Genomic DNA, 23,691 nt, shown 5'->3' with positions numbered 1-23,691 from the left:
AGATGCCAGCTCGTACATCAGTTGGGTGTGCAGATGGAAAGCAGTTTCCACTATTGTATTTTTCTAAAAACAAAGTAACAAATACCAAGTCTGAAACAAAGCAGCATTCACGTTCTTTATGCAGAAAATGTAAGAATTTTGTATCTCTCTAGCTATACACATTGTTGTATGCACATAAAAAAAAAAAAAAAAAAAAACAATCCAGGAAGAGGCCTTCATTTGGGAAAATGAGTAACTTTTCCTGTGTGTTTTTTTTTTTTTTGCTATCAAAATGGTGAGACCAAAAAAATTTACATGCAAATCTTTGGCTTTACTTACGAAAGATTTTGATCTTAGCCCTAAAAGAATGGTTTTCAGTTTCCATATTTGTGAAGCGGCCCTACTTTTGCATGTAAACTTCAGATGAATATACTGTGATGTAATGATTTGGTAGGAGTTGATGTTCTGAAAGTAGTATCGAACCTTGTGCTTGGAATCTGAAGCCAGCACCTCAGATGTTAAGACGACAAAGTGGATTATCCTATTTTCTGCTGCCTCTCAAGTGTTTGGTGTTCACCAAACCACAGTTAAGGATAGTAGATAGACTCGATCTGTGCAAGTGAAGTGGCTGTTCAGTGTATGTACTTGCCCTAGTAGAAAAGGTTTTCTTCTGCTGAGCTCATAGCCAGTTATTGGCCTCTGAACCACATGGCCTGTCTTCAGTGCATACTGTTTGTTACTTAAGTTGACTCTTTCTTTGATGTCTGAATGCAATTTTTTCCTACAGCCACACAAGCTCTTCCATGAAACAGTCAGAAGCTTCAGTTCTGACAGTGGCAGACCTGGCTGACCTTTTTACAGAGGAAACTGAAGAACTCGAGTGAAAAAATTGGCTCATGAAATCAGAAAGTACCTTATATAATAATATCCTGTATATAATACTGACCTGTTATTCCTTCAAACACTATCTAACAACTGCCCTAAAGAGAGCTATTGGAAGTAGATAAGTCTTCTAATTGTTAATGTTTTATTCTGTGGTGACATTCTTAGCAGCACACTTTTCTGATAGCACTGGAGAAAACTTGCACTTTACGCTTTAAACAAAAACGTGGATTTTATTCCCAAAGAGCATTTGAGCTGGATGCTGACACTGAGATCTTGGACTGCTGGATTTTTACCATCAGGTTTGATTGGCTGGTGGTTCAGTCTGAGGTCAAAACTGTGGGTGGTGGGGTGGGAAAGAGAAGCAGAAAAACACAAATATACTTTTTTTTACTGTACAAAGAATTATTAGGAAGAATGACTGTAAATTAATATTCTTCTAGAAAGGGCTTCTAGGGTTGTTAGCATTTACTGCCAAGTTCTTGAACGTCTTACTGGTAACACTTTAAATAATTAATCTTTACTAATTATTTGGATATTTGTATTAGACTTTTAGATATTCATAAAGATTTGTGTGACGATTAAATTTCATTGTTAATGCTCACTCACTGCAAAATCATGTTAAATTAAATTATGCTTTTTTGGATGTGTGTTGGTCTGGAAATCAGTTAAACACGTGAACTTAATGTACATGCTTTTCACTTACTATTGAAACCATTACTAATTCAGTGTTTTGGGGTTTTTAATCATTTGTTGCAGAATTTTAGAGAAGTAATTAAGCTGCTGATAACTTGATGATTTGGTGTTTGTGTATATTTACTCATCCTGATTTCTGTCTGTTTCTACCCCTCAAAGATGCAGCAATCTAAATATTCAAAATACTTGAGATTGTTAGGCAGTCTAAATAGTAGGTACCTAGTCTAAGTTAGATAATCAGCGAAAAGAAATTAAACTTTTATGAAACTTTCCATTCTTAGATGTGAGATCACTCTAGCCAATCTCAATTTACTTTATATAGAGAATTTAAAACATAAATCGAGGCTGACTTTTAGACTACTGAAAGTAGGCAAGCTAAATTGTAAACTTCTTGGCACAGGTTATGGATACACATTTGCTTACCATCAAGGAAGCTCAGTTACACAGTGGTAACACCATTTTATGTTTAGAAACTGGGAAAACTGTGCATAAGCAACAGGCTACTTGCCTCAGATTAAAATATTTACTGTTTTAGCAGACACTGTTTTTTGTGTACTTGGGATTGGAATTAAATTTTTTAAGAAATTTATTTTAATTAAATGTTAGAATTTTATTTGTCTGCTGAGTAGACTTACTATATAATTCTTGTTTACGGTATTCAAACATGCTATGTTTTAAGTTGTACACTGCTGCCCTTGTCTGCGTGGCAGGCAGATTTTTCTCTGCTGACAAGTGAACTGAATTACGTGAAAATGTTGTATCAAGAAGTTAATCTTTGGCATTCTCAGTTGTTCATCTAGATTATTTGTTCTAAAGATTGAGTAAAATTACAGACAGTATGTCGTTATTTCCTGTATTTGTAGTATGTACTGAATATGTGTATAAATTTTTGTTATAGAAATTACTAATGTCTTGCAGGTTACAGTTTATAATGAGGGAAACTTAGTAGGTAACAGACTTATATTTTCAGTGATATTGATCAAAGAGTTTGCACAGAGACTGTGATGTCTCCATCCTTGAATGTATTTGGAACTCAAATGAGCCTGAGCCAGCTGATATAACTCCAGAGTTGGCCCTACTGTCAGTGGTGTGTTGGACCAGATGACCTCCATGGATCCCTTTTAGCTTCAATTATTTTACAGTATAGTGGATATCGTGTTGTACACATACTCCTGGAACTCTAAGGGCAGCAACATTCCAGTTTTCTCATCATCCTCAGTGAATTTTAGTATCTGCCATGCAACATGACTGAACAAAGAGCTGCTATTCACTGTGAGAAATGATACATCTATGTTTAAAACAGTGTGGAAGCAAGTAGTGTTTACATAGCTTCCATTTTAAATAACTGGATGTGGGAAGTTGTCAGTGAATGTGAAAGCAGAGAAGCAAACTGATAAGTCTTCTGTGAGAGGCTTCCCAAGCTCTGCAAGTTTTTGGCTGCTTGTATAAAGATGGCTGTTAGAATATTTATTTACAAAAATGTGAAGTTGGGATTCCCAGCCAAAAGCATAGCTTCTCATGAAGTGGTGCATGAGACTTTCTAATCCTGAGTGGTTTTTAATGCTTACGTAACATCATGCAATGCCAGAGACACAATTCTGAGCGCTTTTCAGAGGTCTGGAGTATGATCACACAGTCTGGAGATACAGCATTACTTCTTGCAATTGTAAAGCTGAATCATTAGAGTATACTGTCAGTGTCAGTAGGAAAACAGTGTCTTCAAATGTCACATTACATTAAGTACATAGACTAAATATAAAGAATAATATTGGAAAGGAAATTGAAAAGTAATTTAACACTTAGCAACATTTAAGTATTTAACAAAGATTTTCTTTCAGATGCTTTTAAGATGGCTCATGAAATGAACTAATTTTCTGCCAAGACTGCAGCTTGTGCCTATGCAGTGCTTGTCTCTTACCAACAACAGAGTAAGCTTCATTTCGTGGTGCTGTGATGATTTTGCTCTGTCAGAAGCAAATGCTCTTGAAAGACAGCATCTTAATTGGAAATGAACATCGTCTTGTCTTAATAGCTCCAATATGCCAATAGAAATGGTGTTTCCACAAAAGGCAGAACTCTGGAAATACTGACTGTGGTATGCTGTTATTATGGACTTCTATCAATAGATCCATAACCTATACTAGAATCTTCTGTTCTCATGTTAAAACATGTAAATATGAGCTGACAGTATTGTTTGTTCAGTGCAGTCCCCTTAAAAACGATGATCCAACTGACTTTAAAGAACTTAGTCCTGATCTTTCATCTCTTTCAGTTCCCTGTCTGGAAAATAAGTTGGTTTTTTTTTGTCTGTGAAATTTCAGGGCAGGGTTTTGTCACCAAATATGTAAGTTCAAAGCCTTGACAAAGAGAGCTGTCATCTCAGTTATGTATCCAAATCTTGATGCAAATAGAAGACTTCCTTGATCCACAGAAGATGATAGTGTTGGAAACTCAGAAGTGCATTCCCTCATTAAATAGACTTCTTGAATCTCAGTGTGGATTTTTAAGATGAGTTTATTTCTAAGTAAAGGGCCATTTTGCTCTCTAAATCAATGTATACTGGGAAAATATTTCATCTTGACTTGTAGCATATAAATGAATGTCTTGGACATGCAGTAGTTTCATGCAGGTCTAATACTGCAAAAGAGCATTTACCTCAGTCTTCTCATGTGTATTAAAGTTGTGTATTAAAGAATGAACATAAGACTTGATGATGCTTCTTGTGAGATGCGTCTTCTAAAACTATTTTTCTGCCAGAATCTGTAGATGCATTCAAGATCACAGAATCATAAAATGGTTTGGGTTGGAATGGACCTTTAAGATAATCTACTTCCATCCCATTGTTATAGGCAGGGACACCTCCCTCTAGACCAGGTTGTTCAAAGCCCATCCAGCCTGGCCTTGAATGCTTCCAGGGAGAGGGCATCCACAGCCTCACTGAGCAACCTGTTCCAGTGTCTCACAACCTTTACAGTACAGAATTTCTTCCTAATATCTAGTCTAAGTCTACTCCCTTCCAATTTAAAGCCATTTCCCCTCATTCTGTTGCTACAAGTCCTTGTATGAAGTCCCTCCCCAGCTTTCCTGTAGGCCCCATTCAGGTACAGGAAGGCTGTTGTAAGGCCTTCTCCAGGCTGAGGAGCCCTAATTCTCTCAGCCTGTCTTCATAGGGGAGGTGCTTCAGCCCTCTGATCATTTTCGTGGACCTCCTCTGGACCTGTTCCAACAGCTCCATGTCCTTGTGCTGGGGCCCCAGAACTGTACGCAGTATTACAGGTGAGTTCTCGTGTGAGCTGAGTAGAGGGGCAGAATCACCTCTCTTGCCCTGTAGGCCCCACTTCTCTTGGTGCAACCTAGTCTACGGTTGCCTTTCTGGGCTGAAAGCGTGCATTACTGGCTCACATTGAGTCTTTTGTCAACCGACATCCCCAAATCCTTCTCCTCAGGGCTGCTCTTAAGCCATTCATTGCCCAGCTTGTTTTTCTGCTTGCATTTGCCCCTACTCAGGTGCAGGACCTTGCACTTGGCCTTGTTGGACTTCATGAATGTGACATGGGCCTGCTGCTCGAGCTTGTCCAGGTCCCTCTGGATGGCATCCCTTTTCTCCATCATCTCAGCTGCACCATTCAGCTTGGTGTCATCTGCAAACTTGCTGAGGGTGCACTCTATCCCACTGTCTGTTTACCCACGTCATGTTGCCCATAAAGATGTTAAATAGCACTGGTTCCAGCACCAATCTCTGAGGAATGCCGCTCATCACCAGACTCCACTTGGACGTTGACAAGCTGTCAGCCAGCGAAGTGCCCTCTGCTTTAAAAGTAAGTGCACTTCAAGATGAGCGTGAGTGGAATTGTACTGAGGTTTCTTGTTTAAAACCATAGTCAGACATACTTTCCCCTGTGTGATTCTGCCTGAATTAGTGGGTAAGGACCAATTGGCAACTTTCTACCACTGTCTTTTCCAACACAAACAGCACAAACACTGGAAGGAATATCTGCTGTCTTCTTTCCAGCCTCTTTCTGCAGTCTTTATGACTACATATGCTTTCCATGAGACTAAGAATTGTTCCTTTAATAGTGGCTATTATTCAGGTAAGTCAGAGTTGAGAAAAAATATAGGTCATTCTTGTATTGGAGAATGTCAATTAACGTCAAAATGTATTGTTCCCCAAAAGTAAGGAATTAGATGAGTTCCTAAAGAAAAAACATATATATATATTTGCTACAAATGGAACTTATTTTTTGAGGCTTAATCTAAAAACCTTCTGCTTAGAATCTATGTGATGAACTTTGCTATAGACACTAAAGCTACAAAGCCACTGTAGTTTGTTTTTCTTCCTTTTTTGGTTGCCTGAAACAAGCATGTTCTTTACAAGATTATGTTCTTTAAATGTAAGTTAAAAGAATTTCAAACTGTGGAAAAAAGTCTGTCCAAGAAATCCATCCAATCCCCCTCTTTCTCTCATAGCTTGTTCAGCTTATTACACACAATGTGTTTGCTCAGTGGAAGTACAGTAGATGAGTCACAACTCATGAAATGGCTACAGTAAAACTGGCTGACTGTGTCAGAGAAGTCAGGCAGGAAGGGAATTTCAGCCTGGTGGGTTTTGTTTTTGTGGGGAGTTTTTCCTAGGGTTTTTTGATCGTTTGGTAGCTGTAATGACTTTACCTCTGTTCTTAACTGTAGATGTTGAATTTGTCTTAATTTTTATATTTATGGATTTATGTTGTACAACTTGCATAGGGAAAGTTCTAGTAATCTAATTACTCAGTAATCAGTGAGGCTTTCTTGTTTTTAGTTGTAACATCTATAAGTTTGGGATTAAAATAGAGCACATGAACCAGTTGCCATTAATTGTCAAATAACTTGCCAGTGTACCTAGGATTTTTTAAAATTTTACTTGTTTGGTTATGTCAGTAGGTTAAGGAAGAAAATCTAGGCTGCTGTTCGTGTTACCTTGGTGGAGTTTTGTCCTGTCTCTGAGCATAAAGTGACACTCAGCCATCAAGGTGCATTTAGCCATTTTTTGTGGCTTGTTCTGCACAAATAGAGCATATGTATATTCATATACATATAGTCTTGGATAATCAGATGTTTGCTATCAAAATTATACATTGATATGGAATCCTACTTCAATGTTTCCTACGTATGCACTTAGTTTCACAGGAAGTCAATTTGACAGGCTGTATTTCCACAGAAGGTGGGCCAGCAGCAAGGAGAGCATGTACCTGCGTTGTCTTTTCTGGTATTCTTGGAAGTCTTACTAAAGCAACACGTGACTCTGTGGAAATAGATTATACTGTACTAACTGCTGCCACCACTGTGAGATCCTGAAAATGTTAGATCTGATGAAAAGACATTGTCATATGGCTCCTCTTGCAGAGGAGCTCAGAGCATTTCAGCTGGCCTGAGAAGCAAAGTACATGTAAATCGTGGTGATCCATTCATACCTGCTGCTGTGGTGGTATCTGCCGCTGTGGAGCAAGAATCTAGACTGGATGGAGCTAGGGGGAGAAGAGACTGGGAGAACTTTAAGGAGTAAAAACAAACAGAAACAAATAGGCAAAAAAATCTGAGTGCCCTTCTGCTGATTTTCACGTGGGAGGAATGAGTCATTGATAAGAGCAATGAATAAACAAAGAGTGACAGATCCTGTATGTAACTTATTCGCTGGAGGTCAGCACTCATCTAATGCAGTGGTACATTTCTGTGTGTTTGTGGCTTGAGGTTATAGCCATTTTCCTATTGAAACCTTGGGATATGAGTATACACAGCTTTGTGGTGACTAAGAAAATAGGAATATTGAGAAGTTGTAGCCCTGGCATACTTGCTTTAATGTGCATGTCAGAAAGGTTTTAGGACACCATAGCCAAACTTATGGTATGGATTTGTGAAGGATAACAGTTAAAACTCAAATTACGTGAGTGCATGGACCTCCTGGAACAAACTGCTTAATCCTGTTTCATAAATGAGAGGTAGTTGATCACTTTTGCTGTAAACGTGCAAGTGTTTCTGATGGGACAAGACAGCAGACTTAGTAACTGCCACACTTAGGAAGTTTTGTGCCCTGTGATCAGAGGAGGTGGGAGGCAGTAAGTGCAGAGCTGCCTTGTCCTTCAGGGAGATGGTGCAAAGGCACCTTGCCTAAGGTTTGAGCTTGCTGTGTCACTGAGGACCATCTCAAAGATGTTTTGGGGGAATCCTTCCTCTTTGTGTGCTCTAATCATCAGTCATCTTGTAAGCATATGTTTTCTGTAAATTCTGTTTCCTTTGTAGAGTATTTCTTTTTTCTATTCAGTCTTAACCAAGGTGGCTTCTGACTCATCTACAGCTCTCATGAAAAGCTTCCATGGTAGAATTGCACAGCTTAAAGCCCCAAAAGGTGTAGAAGGTGAGTGAAGTGAGAGAGACTCTACTTTTGCTTAGTAACAAACACACTGTGCTGCTGCTGTAGCACAAAAGGAAATTATGCAGGTAGGAGTGAGTTCTGTCCTGGGGGATCAATTCTAGAAAAGGCTTTCTGAGTAGCCTTGGTCTCCCCTGATGAGGAGCTTTAGGAGTCCTGTAGGGCACAGGACACCATTTGCTCTTTTTTTTTGAGATGCTTCTTTCTGTGCAGAGGTTTTAAAGTCCAAAATGATGACTCTGGACTTAATGTCTCAAGGGATGCAGAAAAAAAAGAAAAAAGAGAAAAAGCCCCAGAGCTGATTTTTACCCCCACCAATGAAAGCAGTTAGAAGGTCAAAGATACAGGGAGGTCTTCAAATTGATTCTAGCTTTGAACTGCTTTGAACCACAGGGAAGGTTGATGCTGGGTGTGCTAAGCAGCATGTTGCTGGTGTTCTGGCTGCCTCCACACTGATGCCTTTAACTTGAGCAGCTTATGCTGGCATGAGGGAGAGTGGCTTGTGTATTTTTCTTGAAGGAAATACTGTCATTGGTTATCGACAAAGGGTGTTAGCATGGAGGAGAAGTTGTAGCAATGCAGAAGCCTGGTGAGCCAGCTGTTTAGTGAATGCTGGTCTAGTTATCGGTTTAAAACTTAAATAGGAATCTGCTATCACTGTGTAATGATAGAAAATTATGCCACGTTGGTGTACAGTGGGAAGCAGGACATTTTTAGGTATTACCAAAACAAAGTTTCTTTCATAACCTCTGAGTTTTTCTACTTCTTTTAAAAGGGTAGCTGGAGCCTTCGTAACGTTTTACGTATAAGTAGAAACAGATTTTGAAATGCCGTGTTTGGTTGTCTTAAGTGTCAGCTGTGCTGGTTCTTCATTTATTTGTTATGATTTGATTACTGTAATAATGCTAAGTTTAATGTGTATTTGCAAATTAATCCTCAGATATTTCTTTAAATTACATTCTTTGTATTTGTTAGTTTTAGTCATCAGATTATTATAAAGTCAATAAATTTTTGATGGGAAATATTTTGTTCTATGTAAATAAATGTTATGAAATATTTTGCCTGGTACTTAAAAGCACTTCTCTATTTTCTATCTGATAATTACAGAGTTCTCTGTGGAAACAGAGTATAATTGTTCTATTATTAGGATAGTGACATTCATCACTTATGCAGTGGTGAGTTAATAACTTCTAGAAATCTAGAAAATGAGAGTGAAAACAGCAGTTTTCGATTGTATTCCAGCACTGACATTCCTAGATGATGAGCCAAGAATGATTGTTTGGATTACCTGACCTGTTTCCTTGCATCTAACAGAATGTTTTACTTAAGGAAATACTTTTGCTACTTTGTAGGTAAATTATTTTTTTATTTGAAACATACCAGTGGTGAATAGAGGTAGAATATAATCTTCCCTTTGTCTCTGAATAACTTTACATTCCTGCCAATAGCCTTCATCTGCATTCTCAGTTTAGAATTGCATCACATCATCACTTACAGTTTGCAGCTATTTCCAAAGTCTTTTTGTCTTCCATTATCGTGCTACTGATGACCATGTTAATATTCACTGAATAACGTTTTCTTTTCTCCTTTCTGATTTGTGGAAAAGTAGCTGGTGCCTCTTCTGAGAGAATGCTTAGTAATCTGTGTCTTCCTTTGTATGTCACTGAGTTGTGCGATAGATGTTGCCTGTTAAAGCATACCAATTAATAAAAATGCTCTGCATATGTAAATAATTGTTTTTAAGGACTACAGTTGTATATGTAGAAGCCCAAGAGTCTATAGTTTTTCAGCATGTTTTTCAGCATGAGTAACCCAGCTCTAACACTGCTGCCTGCTGGAAGCAGTGAACGTTTCTCTATAGTGTTTCTCCAATGTAGTCCCCTGCTCCATAGAGACCAGGGCTGAGACATCTTCATTAAGCTGTCTGTTGGATCCACTGTGTCATGTTTGCCTTCTTGGAACTGTAAGTCATGATTGGTCAATCTCAATACACAAGGCATTTATTTATTTATTTATTTTAAAGACTGTAGTGTAAGAATAGTCCTCTTGAACCCACTGCTGCACTGCAGCTCAGGTATTACGAATTCCTATAAACATTTAAAAAGAATGAAAAAAAAAAAAAAAGAGCAGCACACAGCACAATTCGTTTTAGTTACAATCTGAAGAATGAGGAAAATAACTGAATGTTTCAAAAAAGAGGAAATTTTGACAAAGTGTGAGAAGTTACATTGGCAGTAAGGTATCTTCAGGTAGCATTAAGTCAGCACTCCAGCAGGTTCTTGTTTCTGTGGGCGCTATGCAAATACTTGGGATGTCATCCAAATCCCAAATCCAAGGTAGATGGAATGTTTTCTGTTAAGTGTCTGTAGATTTGCCCCCCTGAGGGAGGACTTGTGAGCAAAGCACACAGAAGCTGTGAAGGACACAAGGAATTCAAGGACTCACCCAGAGGTGGGCACTGGCAGGAAGAAGCTTGGTGCCCTGGCCCCTGCTTGCTGTAGAGGAAGGAGACCTCTCACCCATGGGAAGCCAGGTCAGATGTGTCGATGTTGGGATGCCTCTCACACAGTGCTGCTGGCACAGTGAGGGCTGGAGGTGTTCAGCTTGAGCTGTTGCACACTGTGCCTGCTGGCACACAGCGGGGCCCTGAGCCTGCTGTTTGTGTTATTGCGTATGGATGCAGCTCCACAAAGGCGCTCAGTTGTTCCTCACAATGCTCCCTGCTGTTGCATGCAGGCAGAGCTAGGTTGTCTCTTGTGTTACCACGCTTTAGTTTACAGCTTTTACCAGATGGTATGACTTGGTAAAAACACATCTATTAACAGAACGGGCCATCTTACAGTGTGATGTGCTGAAATGGTTCTGATGTAAATAGGCAGGAGATGAAGGTTTTGTGTCAAAGGATTCAGCAGTCAAAAACACTGCACTCGCTGGTCAGGATTTTATAGATGTGTTGTACACTGAAATAAATAAGTAACTGAGTGTTAAATGTGATAGAGGAAGGTTCTGAGGCTCTTTGGAGTCTGGTTGTTGAAAGGAAGTTCTTGTAGACAGTCCACACTGGGGGGGCCTCCTTGAACTAAAAGGAAAATAGCTGGTGAGAGTGACAGGCTGTCAGTGTGATGACAGTATCTTATGGTAGCTGTCTGTACTAGCACTTGCATTAAAGAATTGAGGGTTGTGAGTTCCTCTCCCTCTTTTTTTTTTTTTTTTTTTAATTTTCATAGAATCATAGAATGGCCTGGGTTGAAAGGGACCACAGCGATCATCTAGTTTTAACCCTCCTGCTATGTGCAGGTCACCAACCACCAGACCAGGCTGCTCAGAGCCACATCCAGCCTGGCCTTGAATGTCTCCAGGGATGGGGCATCCACAACCTCCTTGGGCAAACCTGTTCCAGTGTGTCACCAACCTCTGTGTGAAAAACTTCCTCCTCCTAATATCTAACCTAAACCTCCCCTGTCTCAGTTTAAGACCATTCCCCCTTGTCCTGTCATTATCCACCCTCCTGATTATATGCTCCCTTCAAGTGCTGGAATGCCACAGTGAGGTCTCCCTGGAGCCTTCACTTCTTCAAGACCCAATTTTCTCAGAGATCCATTTAATCTTAAATACTGAAGGATTATGTAAATGGAAGAAATGGAAGGTAGGATTTCAGTGCATCACCCTGAAAACATCCATTTCATACCCAGGTTTTGCTCTGAGAGTCAGAAGGTGCTTCCAGCACTGGGAGACATGCAGGCCAGGTGTCAGTGGCTGGGGCTGTGTTGCTGCAAAGGCTGTGACTAGTGGCTGAGAAAGCAAAGGGGACAACACTCTCCTGTCTGCTCCTGCAAGGAGCTACTGTTGGTGCTGCTCCCCCAACTTGGCTGTAGGCAGTCCATGCCTCTAGGAGACTCAGAGCGTGCTGGGGATTGCTGGCAACTGCAATGTCTGAATGATCAGAGACAGAGAATGGAAGAAGGTGAAGTAGAGCAGTAATGAGTGAAGCAGGAGTGTGCAGTTCATGCTTTGAGGGGCAATTTTTTCCTCCTAATGCAAAAATAGAAATTCTGCTACATCTAGTTTACCTTTGCTTATGTATCCACGGTATTTTGAATAAGGGATATGGTATGTTAATGGAACAAAAGTTGTTAGGTGTTTGTGTGATGTGGGAAAAGGGAAAACCTGCATTTCTGATAGAGATAAAAGCTGAACAGGAGTCTCAGGAGGCAGGAAAAATCAAAAGTGAGGGTGTGCTGCTGTCCAGCTCCGTTGAGATTTAAAACAAGTTTATTCCTTTGAATACATGTCAGTACCCTGGGACACGTTTTGCTGTCAGTCAGTCTACTCTAAATCTGGAGTTTTGTGGAGTTTCTGTGCTTCTCCTGCCAGCACAACTGACTGTAAACTTTGGCTCTGGTTACATCCATCTAGAGCAAGCTGCAGCTTGCTTTATCCACAGAAGCATTCCTGTTGACTTTATAAAGTTTCGTATGAGTTGGGACATCTGGATTTGGTACAGTAACGCTTAACATTGGGATGTTGCTGTAAACACTGGGATGTTTATAGAAAGGAGAGAAGAATCAGGCCCCTGCTAACCATTTCACAGGAGCATAGGGTTTCTTCCAAGAAAAACATCTGAGAACTCGAGGACAGCATCTGCTCTCGGTGTTCTGTTCTGCAGGAAAACCTGCATTCAGGAGGCTTAAAATTAGCTTCTCTTAATTCCTGTACAGAAACGTCTGCTTGAGAAGTTCCTCTGCCTTGCATTTGCTAGTTGCAGTAATTCCCTTAAGTCTGTGAAATCGCATGGGAGCAGAGCAACCTCCTCCCATGCTTTGGGAATTCAAACCTGAGACTGTCCTACACCAGGACACGTGATTTGATAATACCTGGGTCTCTGTCCTAAGAGAGGGCTAACTTAGCTACGATGAAAACTGACAGTGATGCTGAATGGTTAGAAAGTCAGCACTAGCTTTCGTGTCTCCTCTGTGTCTAAAGTTCAGAGACATTCTGAGTTACAGATCAAGTTACCTCCCACAGCTCCAGAACGCAGGTTTAAAACCAGTAGCCACTATGCCATTCTGGAAGACAATGCCTAAAGGCCTCTGTGAGCTGCTTCAGTTACAGCAAGAGCTGCTCAAAAAGCAGCAGGATGTGGCAGAAGTGCTGTAGCTCTGTGCCAGGGGTGAGCTGGCAGCAAGGAGGAGCTGCCCTGCTGAGGCAGAATGGAGTGGACTGCTGTCTGTTGGTGCTGGGTGGGTGACTCAGTGCTAAGCAGAGAGTGGGGCTCTTACTCTGTAAATGCATGAAATAATCTGCCCTTCTTTTCTAAAATGCCAGAGCTTTTATGAGCAATTCAAAGGTCGTATGCAAAGCACAATGTTTTCCTTACTCTGCTCAGAACAACTGAAATGTTCCCTGCCGTGGTTGCCTTTGTGGGATCTGAGTGGCAGACTTGAGCCTCTGGGTCTCTGCCAGAGTGAGAGAGGCTGCAGTGCTTTAATGCTGAATTCACCAGCCCTACCAGCCTGTGATGCAGAACATGAGTAACAGTCTCCCATTGCTGGTGCAGATCATCTCTTGCACCAACTGAATTTGCTGTAACAGTGATATGAAACTGAATATCACCTATCTATTGATCAATCTATGCAATGCATGATTTCATTGTTTCTTCTCTTACATGCTCACGTATACACTAGTGGAAGAAAAGCACAGCAGGAACTTCCCATTATCAGATTATTTTTCAGCTTAAGAGCTGCTCCTCCCACATTGTGAACAGTCCTCCAGACTGCTCTGGACAAGCCTGTGCCTCCCTGTTCCAGGACCCTGTTTTCAGAGCAGGCTTTCTGGTAGTAGGTTGCAAGTGGCCTTTCTATTGGTTCACCTGTAAGGCAGGATGACATGTGGTTAGAAGAGGGCATTTCAGGGCAGCACTCATGGAATGGTGCCAAGATATCATTCAGTGTCAGAGTGGATGCCTCCAAAGCACTCTGGTTCCAGCAGCCGTACTGGACTTTGATCAAAATTAGCATCTCATGCTGAGGGCAGGAATGTCCCCTCAACAGCACAGTCTGCTCTCTATCCCAGCCAAAGCTGTAAGTACTTGTGAACTTTCTGGGTCTCACGACCCCTGTTCATGTACTTAAGTCTAGCCCTGAGCAGCCTGCCAGTGTGTGAGCTGCCTTCAGCACTGATGGCATTGCTACTAGGAACAACCTGCAAAACAAACCATGATTCCCCTGTTATGAACTCCACATTACAATTAGTTCCTTGCACCATTTGCTGAGATCTGGACAGAAGTGTCCTGTGTCTGACCCGGAAGCCCATGGGATGCTCTTCACATTCCTGTCTAGGTTCGGAGTACACAGTGTCCCTGTGCTGGGCACAGATGTGGGCAAACGAATGCTTGTAACTCTTTAACTGAACATAAACACACCAGATCTCTCCGAGCTAATTTCCAGTTCCCCAGAGTGTATATTTAGCAGTGCTAATGAAACTGAAAATAAACACCTTGGCTTACATCTAGCAGATGATCTTATTTTTCCTTTGGCTGCTCCTCAGGCTGCCCCACGTCTCCATCTTGCACTCTGGGGCCACTCAACAGCTGAGCCCTCCTTGGCTGCCACTCTCATCCTGAACACCACCTTCCTCTGCTGTAGCATAGGACCAGGCTGGCGTCTTGCAGTCTGTGCTGTAACTGCTGTCTGAACGAAGGAGAAGGTTTGTGTTACTGCTATCTGATGGACTATCCTTTGCTAAGGAACTTGCCTTGAGTGGTTTGGGTAAGGAGAAAGAAGACATTAGGCCTAAAAGATTCATAAACAGTTATCAGAGAAATCTTGCATTGTAAAAATTGGCCTAACGATCATAGAACTACAGAATGATTTGAGTTGGAAGGGACCTCAGAAATTATCAAGTTCCAACCTCCCTGCTGTGGGCAGGGTTGCCATCCACTAGATCTGGTTGTTTTGGGCCCCATCCAACCTGGCCTTGGAAAAGATGAAGTAACACAACCATTTTGATGATGAAAGTCATTTGCTGTCACACACAAAAGGTTTATTCTGTCTCTACGACTACCAGTAGGTTGTGGTGAGGTCTCAGTGATCATTAAGCTCCTTGGTGCGATAAGGTGGGAAGCAGTAATTACTGCTTTCCTGGCATGTTGTGGCAGCGATCTCCAAGCTAGGGAACTGCTAGGTTAGGGCAGAGCATGGTGAGATTTCATGAGGGCAATCTGAGTCACCCCCTCAGGCAACCTGGGGCTGCAGTTGCAAAATCAGTGCTGTCCTACCCAGTTGCACCGTGCTGTGTGGGCAGCCTGAGCCATGGCCACTGCCAGGAGGCAAAGCAGACCACAAGGAAATGGTGCTGCCGCAGCCGGAGTTAGCCCAGAGTTGTGATTGTCATGGCCGGACCCAAAGAATTATTTCCTCAGAGTAAAACCTGTGCTTGAGTTGCACTTGTACATGCATCACATGTAATTAGGAACTCATAAGGTATAACCAGTAAGTTGAGACTAGAGTTGTTACTCCGCTTTTGTTTCTAGAGCTGATGTATAATTTCTAGGCTAAATACGTTTTCAACACAACACCCAGTTCCTTCTAAAAGGGTATTTTGTTTTTTGGATTTCATTTTTGTTAGGTTTTTTTTTTTTTTTTTAGTTGTTTTCCTTTTAAAGTGCTGGGTTAAATACCCTATATATACTATGAGGCATTTGATTGGACAAGAGGTGATGGCCTCAAGTTGCACCAGGGGAGGTTCAGGTTGGATATAAGGAAAAGCTTTTCTGAGGAAGAGTAGTGGTGCATCGGCAAAAACTGTCCAGGGACATGGTGGAGTCACTGTCCCTGAAGGTGTTCAGAACCTTGTGGATGTGGCACTGAGAGATGTGGTCAGTGGGCATGGTGGGGGTGGGCTGGATGGGGTGATCTTAGTAGTCTTTTCCAATCTTAAGGATTCCGTGATACTATGAGCACATCCACATTAAACAAATCAGGTATTTTTATGCTTTCAGCTGTCTTTTACCTTATAGTCAGTATGTTTTCATTTGGTATCAGTGATGACTGCATATTCTTATATTTGGAATTACTGTAAAAATGTAAAATCTCCTGAGTTTTGACAGGCTGTGCAAGGCATTTCTGAAATCATGGGGGACCTTGTTCTGCAGTACCCTCTAGACTTTAATCTGGATGTAGATGTCTCACTGGCAGTCTTTGTGTCAGAAGAAGGGCAAAAAAGATGAACAAACCTCTCTTTAATTCTTTCTAGAGTTCTCCCCCTTCCCAGTAATTAAGAAAATAAAAATAGAAGGTGATGGTGTGGAGAGAACTGCAGGCTATCAACTTGGTAAAAGAAGATGTTAAAATAGAAGTGATAAAGAAGCACCAGTCCCATCACTCCTGAGTTCACCTGCAGACCTCCTAATGTAGCCTGATCTCTCCAGGGACTTTATAGGGCACAATGAGACCAGTTTGCCATCTGGTCTGATGTGTAAATGAGAAATATGGCGAAATCTGTTCTTTGCATGCATTTTGCAGGAGCTGTAAACACCTACATGTGTTTACTATTTTCACATGGCGTTTACTGTCTTGCTTTAATCTCTTACCTTGTGCTGGACAACTTATTATTCTTTCAGCTTATCAATCAAGCATGCTTGAAAAACTGAATTTTGTGTCATAAAAAGGAGGGGGGAACCTATACACAAGTTTAAGCTGAATTTTACAGTGTGCTTCAGTCAAAACCAAGGAGAACAGAATTATGATAACACTGAAATATTTTGCTTTCACATTTTTAATGACCTGTCTCATGCTGGAAAAGTAAACATATATATATATTATATATATGTAGACAAACACACACACACACACACACACACACACACACACACACACACACACATATATACAATTATTTCTGAAATATGTTAGTTGCCTTTAAAATCAGATTTCTCATTTTGGAGTTGACCTGAGGAAAAAGTGAGCATTTGAACTGGTTCAAAACATTCTTGTTTGTTGCTCTCCTTCTTTAATCAGGAAATAAATCCATTTAATTCCTATCCAGACAACTTTTTTTTGTTGGCAGTGTTTTTCCTTTCTTGGGTTTGGCAGTCAATTACAAAAGGTCTTTAATTGTCCAAACGTACTGATAAATGTGAGTTATTGGGAAAGTCATCTGTTATTTAAGAAAACTGCTGTGAGGCATAAACCAAACAGTAAGAAAGGAGCAAGGTTATTGCTGGAGCTCCCTAAATCAAGTTTAAAGGATTGTATTATGGCTGTCTTCCAGTACAGATGATCTAGGCAGATGATTAGAAGTGAGAGATTCTCTTTTTGCAATTCAACAGCAAACTTCTGCAAGAAAAAAATCACTGTTCCAGGGCTGTACATTGAGCCTAACTGTGTGCTCTGTGCCACTACCACAGGAATCTTGGGTGAGTGGGAACACAGAAGTCCTGTCGCTGTTCTTTGCCCATGCAGCTCTAAGTCATCAGCTGTACGTCCTCTGGTTCTGCAAGCCACATTTTGTCTCACAGTAGTTGAGAACTTGATAAGAAGACAAGATTCAAGCATCCATTTCAACATTCTGGAATGATGAGGGGCTTTTTGCTGAAATGCCTGGCTAAAATTAATAGCTCCTTGTTTGCTCTCTTTCTTAGAAATGAAGTGCTCTGTTTCAGAGCCTGCAACGTGCATAAATAAGATAATTACAATCTAGATATAAAATGAGCTGTTGCTAAAATATAATAAGCTGTTAAAAATGACTGTTTTATTCCAGATCTCTGATTTATACCTGAAAAGTACTGAAAAAGGAACCATTTATGTGTTCAGCATTAAAACCAATCTGACGGACTGTGAAAGCAGAGTGGTAATGTGTACAAAGGTCTGCTGTTGGAAAGAAACCTTTTTTCCTAATGCCATGTTTATTTCTTCTGGTGCTGCAGCTGGGGCTTAAGCTACAGAATAGCACACGTGTTTGATGCTGAAGCAAACAGATCTGCGTTTTTCCTGTCTTCTCTTGCTGCTGTTGCCCTGTAAAAGTTTCTTATTATTCACAATAACATTCATGAGAACTGCTGATACTATATACCAGAAAATTCGGTGACAAGGAAAAGTTTGCATAAACTTAATGCATGGTTTGAATAACATCATTAGTAAGACACTGAAAGCATTAGGCAACAAAAGCAATTATTTCGCAAATATTCTGCAAAACTGTAATTTTTCTTTAAAGTACTGACAGACAATAATCAAAAAGCTGATGTTCGGTCCATGGGAGCTGATCTTCCTACAAACATGAATTTGCTATATATCTGCTTCAGAATATACAAGTAAAGAAGGAATCTCAGCTAAAAAAAGTCAGATACAGAATTGTACCATAGGTAAATAGAAAAATCAAATGAAGAACAGCCGTTTTCTCCAGCTACATTCCTTGAATTAAGAGCCACAATTATAATTTGCAATCTGAATTAATGAAATATGTTAAAAAAAAAAAACAAAAATCAGGATAAACAGATGTGTGTGTTGAGGAAATGAAGAGAAAAATATTCTCTCAAAAGCCACTTCATAGGGGATCCTTCATACAGAAAGAAAGGAGTTTTTGAGAGTAGCTGAGTTTTAGGCACCTATCATCAAAAAGGTCATTGAGTTCTTTTGGCTCTACAACCAGTCTTTAATCATGTCTGGAGCCAACAGTTAGCCTGAAATTAGTTTAAGGAATGTTCATTTTTTCATCTTGAGTTGCTCTGGTTCAAGAACATCTGTCTCCTTCAGGATTTGCATCTTATCTTCTGCCTCCACTCCACTCCTGCAGTATCTGCTTCTGTTGCTGCCTCCTGTTGCTGGTGTTCTGTTTTCCTTCAGGTCTTCTGCATCTTCCATCCTCTGCCAAGCACTTGTTGAATTGACCACAGGGCAGCTGGGCTGGAGGGGCCTGTGGAGACCAGTGGTCCCAGCTTGTGTTAAATGTCAGCCTGTAGATAAGGTTCTCTGGGTCCTCCTCTAGCCAAGGCTGCTGCCTCCTTTCCCTTAGGCCCTTGTGCAATACTCCCCACTCCCGCTCACATCCCTTTTGGTCCCTCAAAAACTTGCACCAGTATTTACCACACACCCTGCCATGGGCTATGGTCAGTCTTGTGGCTGGTGAGCCCAATGCTAGCCAGGCCAGCAGCTCGTTCAGGATAGAAAAGGGAAGAGAGATGCGGCACTACTCTCTGTCAGCATTCCTTCTCCATCTACTTGCTGTTTTACATTCAGTGTGTGTGAAACCTCACTGTCTCTGGGAACTATACCTTTGTCAGATGTGGCTGAACCTGGCTCAAAAGCAGCCAGGACTACACTGGCAGACAGGTGGTGTGATCGCAGCAGCTCTCTTCTTACTCCCTAAGGCTCTTGTCTGCTGCTTTGAATGCATCACTGTAATGTGCTGAGGTGCTCGGGTGGGCTGGTTGTGAGGGCAAAAGCAAGCCTGGAGTATTGGCCTAAGGTTCCCTTCTAGCTATCCAGTTCCTGGAGGGTTTAAATGACAAAATGCTGTCTCTTTCTGCAGACAGAGCCAAACCTGAACATGAGGATGGGAAGCTTTCCAGCACAGGCTGTCTGCAGTCTGTGCTCTGCACAGTGGGAGGAGAGCTCTCTCTTTTGTGTCTCAGCGCTAACAAAATAAACAAAATTGTTATTAATGGTGGTTACTTGTAATGGAGCTCTGTGGAGCGCGATGATACAAATGTTCCCATTATGATGGTTTCACATAAACAGTAACTGCTGGCAAGTCTCCTACTGTTTCTTTATTAACTTTCAGACTTCTGATGATGCACATATTATCTTCCCAAACACAGTACAGAGTAATTTCTCCAATGTGTTTGCAAGAGCCTTTAACAATACAATATTTGTTTGCCAATAATCTTCTAGTTATGTGGAATAAGGACCTAATGGGGAGAATAAGATCGCTGTTGACATCAGGTAATTTTTTTCCTAAATGGTGCTATTGAACTGTTCTGCTTAAAGATTTCCAAAGAGAGCCAGCCAAGTGAAGTCTAGTGATGTTTCTGACCAAAGAGTGCTTTTCCAGCTGAGCCCATCTGGATCTACCTGTCCATCACCCATGGACAGCTGATGTTGTCCAGGGCAGACACGGGGTTTTCAGGCTTGGACTGACTCAGTCCCACATCTGCTGTCTGACTCTGCCCTGCACCGCCTGTCTGGCTTTGAGCAAATGGCTTCATCTTGCTGTGCATCATCTGCTGTAACGAGGAGCGAGGCTAGCAGGGTTTGCTTTGGTCTGTTTCAGATTGTAAGATCTCTTGATTGCTTTATGCATTTCTGATGCTTACTTAGCACACTGAGGTTTTAACTTCCATCGTGGCCTCTATTTAGGACATACAACCCTACAAATTTTCTGGAACTCTTCCAGGATCCTGTAGATCAAAGTCTCACAGTCAGAAAGTTCTTGAATTGCTGCAGGGAACATGATGAACACTGGACAGACGTATCCCCTCAGGGGAGGACAGACAAATCCTAAGCCAGCCATAAAGCCTCCCTCCCCCACACCAGTGTTCTCATGAACTGAGTAGAATTTGGGTTTTAAATTATGGCTTTGCTGAATGGGGCTCTGGAACAAACTCAGTTTCGTTTATCATCTGTCAAACGCAAACAACAGAAGCACAGTGAGTCTGGCACTATCACTGTTCAGAAAATATGCTGATTCATGTGACTTTAAAAGCAGTAATCTTGTATATTTAAAGTAAGAGGCTTTTCAGCCACCCAAGAAACAAAGTCAGAATTAAAATGTAAGATATGGAACAAGAAAATTTATAGTTCAGACACACCTCTTGTAGTCCATTCATGGGCTGTCTAATCCCATGGTCAATCTCAAATGTTCATAGAATGATTACAATAAACATAGAAGATGGGAATTTCTGAATCTCACTGTTGGTATCAGAAGATCCAAAGTTCGAGGATACATGGACTACTATACCCTTTTTGAGTATGGAAAAGGACGTTTTTGTTAAAATCAATTTGGTATCTTCTGTGACTAATTCTTTTTTTTCAAATACTTTCAAGGTGAGGACTGGAAGAGAGGCAGTGGTGCCAAACAGCTGACATAGCCAGTGTGAATTTAAGAAAGCTCTCACGGATATTTAGCCAATATTTAAGGGAAGAGGGTCAGACACTATAATGAAGGAATAATGTCAGTAATAACCAAAACTAGTTGCAGAACTGGAATGGGTTGGTTTAGCCTCTCTCCAAACTGAATAAAGAACAGTCATATTTTAAAATGTGATTTTTTTTTTTTTTTTGTCCAGAATTTGAGACTGCATTACAATAGTTACCAGCCAAAGCAGGTAGGATATAAAACTCAGAACGTGTTAAGTAAATACAAATTTGCACTGGATAAGGGTGCATTTGTGTAAATGTAGATTTGCACTCCGTATGTTTGCACAAAACACCAAGTTCTAAAAGGGGCTTGCAATTCATCTCTGCAAATTAGTAAAATGAAGATTGGTACTAATTTAAATATATTGCCTTTTCACTGATGATAATTTGAGCGGAAGCACCAAGCAATGTGTTTATCTGCCAGCAATGAATGGAACGTCAAGCAGTGGATGAGCAATAGTTGGTGCTGCAGACTGCAAGGACGGGGGCTGTTGTTTGACTATCAGCTGCTCTTGATCCAGGTTAAGATATTACTGTCTCCCAGCTGTTCATGACTTATTCTTCTCCAAAACCTCCTCTGTGCTGGTTTACCAGCTAAGCTCAGACCTCTGGATTAAAAAAGAAGTAAAATGTTTTAAATAGCAACAGGTCTTAATTTGGACCAGGGTGCAGAAGCAGGTTACTGACTGATGAGCCAAATAGGTAAGCTAGCAGAAGCTGTTCCCCACGACAGACGTATTTATGCTTGCCCTTTCCCTTAGGGCCTGTAACTGAATGCATGTAATCCTTAATGGAACTTCTTGGTGGCTGCACTCAAATGATTTGCATTCCAGTAATTTTAGGATGGCCTGTCTTGCAATTTTATCATCAAATCTTTTAACACACTGATCGTCACAGCTTTCACTTCAGTGGATGATTTTAAATGTGCAGAAAAGTTAACACAGGTAGAGGCTGGACGCAAAACAAAATAAGAAAAAATGAAGAGAAGTTGAATGTTCCAGACAGTGAAAAACTTATTCTTGGAGGAAAATTTGTTTGAAATAGACAGAGTTGCTCTTTCCTGCCCCTCTCCAGATATGTTGTATTTCATTAAGAATGATAAAAAATAAAACCTGAAATCTAAAACATTTTGCTTAAGGGATGGCACCATGTTTCCTGGAGTTACTTTATGATCCTATTCTGTGTAGTCAAGATTTGCTGGCTAACAAAAATCTGGAACAGAAGAAATGTTTAAATAGTAATGGGAAAATTTGCAGTAGTTATTTAAAGATGATGTGCAAATTGAGACTTTCTACAGTGAAAAGGTGTAAATGCCTTTTTCTAACATCCTTCTGAATAAGAAGTCACTTTATTAATAAAAAATTTGCAAACTCTCATCACTCCTACTTTTCTCAATCTGATTTTGTTTCCTTTCGTTCTAATTTTCATTATTTTGTGGGATGAACAAATATCAAGTTTAGTCACTGGATCCTGTTTAGTTAAATCTCTGCAGTGTCTCCTAGAATCAGTTCCACAGTAAAAGTTTTGTGGCCTGTGGATTCCTATTGTGCCATCCCTTTTGTTTTATATAGTTGCCAACTAGTTGTCAAGGATGAAACACTTTATTAATGAATACAGAAAGAGCAGAAGCAGTGTTTAGGATCCAGATGCCCAGATTTGTTGGTGTCTTACAACATTTTTATACACAACAAAGTTTGTATGTGTCACAATACTGCAGCTGTCTGCAAACCCATAAGCTTTTCTTTGCATGTGATGTGAGGATAAAGATGAAATTATGTTACTGCTGACCTTATAAATTGAGAGCACATTCCTCACATAGGATTTTCAGAATCCAATGGTCATCAATGAATTGGTGTGTAGCCCTGAACAAGTCATTCAACCACAAAGCCCTAGCATCCCATTTTCAAGAACAATAATTCCTACTGCAAGCCTATGCAAGTGACTCAGCAGAAATGCAAACAAGGAGCACTAGCAATGATTTTTATTTTAACCTTAAATTCATAGTTACGTATCAAATTATTTAACCATGATCAAACAGGCAAAAGTCCCACTGAAATCTATTTGTGTTTTGTTTACATTATTGGTCTGATACTTAATATTATTTTTAGAGCAGCATGTCCACAGCATACCACACATAGAAAAAAAGATCTGTGCTGATCGTAGGTTACATCTTAAATTATACATCTGTATTCCCAAAGGAAAACAAACAGCAAAGAATTTGTCTTTCTCTGATTGGACAATGTAATGTGGTACCAGAAAGCATGGACTAGTACTTGCTTGTTGAGTTCCAACTGGGTGACATTTACAAGCATTCAGGTAATGAGTTATGGGCTCTTGAAATAGGAGTTTTCTAATAGGAGCAATATAATATTCCATCCAGAAGAACGGATAGATTTAAAAGTGTTTATGCTGTGGAATCCTTTTCATTATGGTGACAGAGATAAGATTTATTAGTCAAACACAGAAAGGAATATTCTGTAGATTGGAACATAAAATGCTATATGATATTTTCAGTGTTTGTGAGATATTATGACACAAAATACAATATATATTTTTACTGGTTTCTGGTGGTAGAAATTTAGGCATTAGTGGCAG

The 23,691-nt window shown here is 40.5% G+C and overlaps 1 protein-coding gene across 1 annotated transcript in view; it reads left to right on the top strand.

Moving 5' to 3' along the window:
* Window positions 1-9,825, top strand: part of SHPRH (SNF2 histone linker PHD RING helicase) — a 55,253-nt gene extending 45,428 nt beyond the window's left edge. Inside the window, exon 31 of the mRNA XM_031612295.2 lies at window positions 767-9,825. Coding sequence (XP_031468155.2) covers window positions 767-863 — 97 coding nt within the window. The 3' untranslated portion in view covers window positions 864-9,825. The remainder of the gene's footprint in view (window positions 1-766) is intronic.
* The last annotated feature ends 13,866 nt before the right edge of the window (window positions 9,826-23,691 follow it).

This window comes from Phasianus colchicus, chromosome 2 (assembly GCF_987193195.1).
Source record: "Phasianus colchicus chromosome 2, bPhaCol1.hap1.1, whole genome shotgun sequence".
Lineage (NCBI taxonomy): Eukaryota > Metazoa > Chordata > Aves > Galliformes > Phasianidae > Phasianus > Phasianus colchicus.
This window is presented reverse-complemented; position numbering and strand designations above follow the sequence as displayed.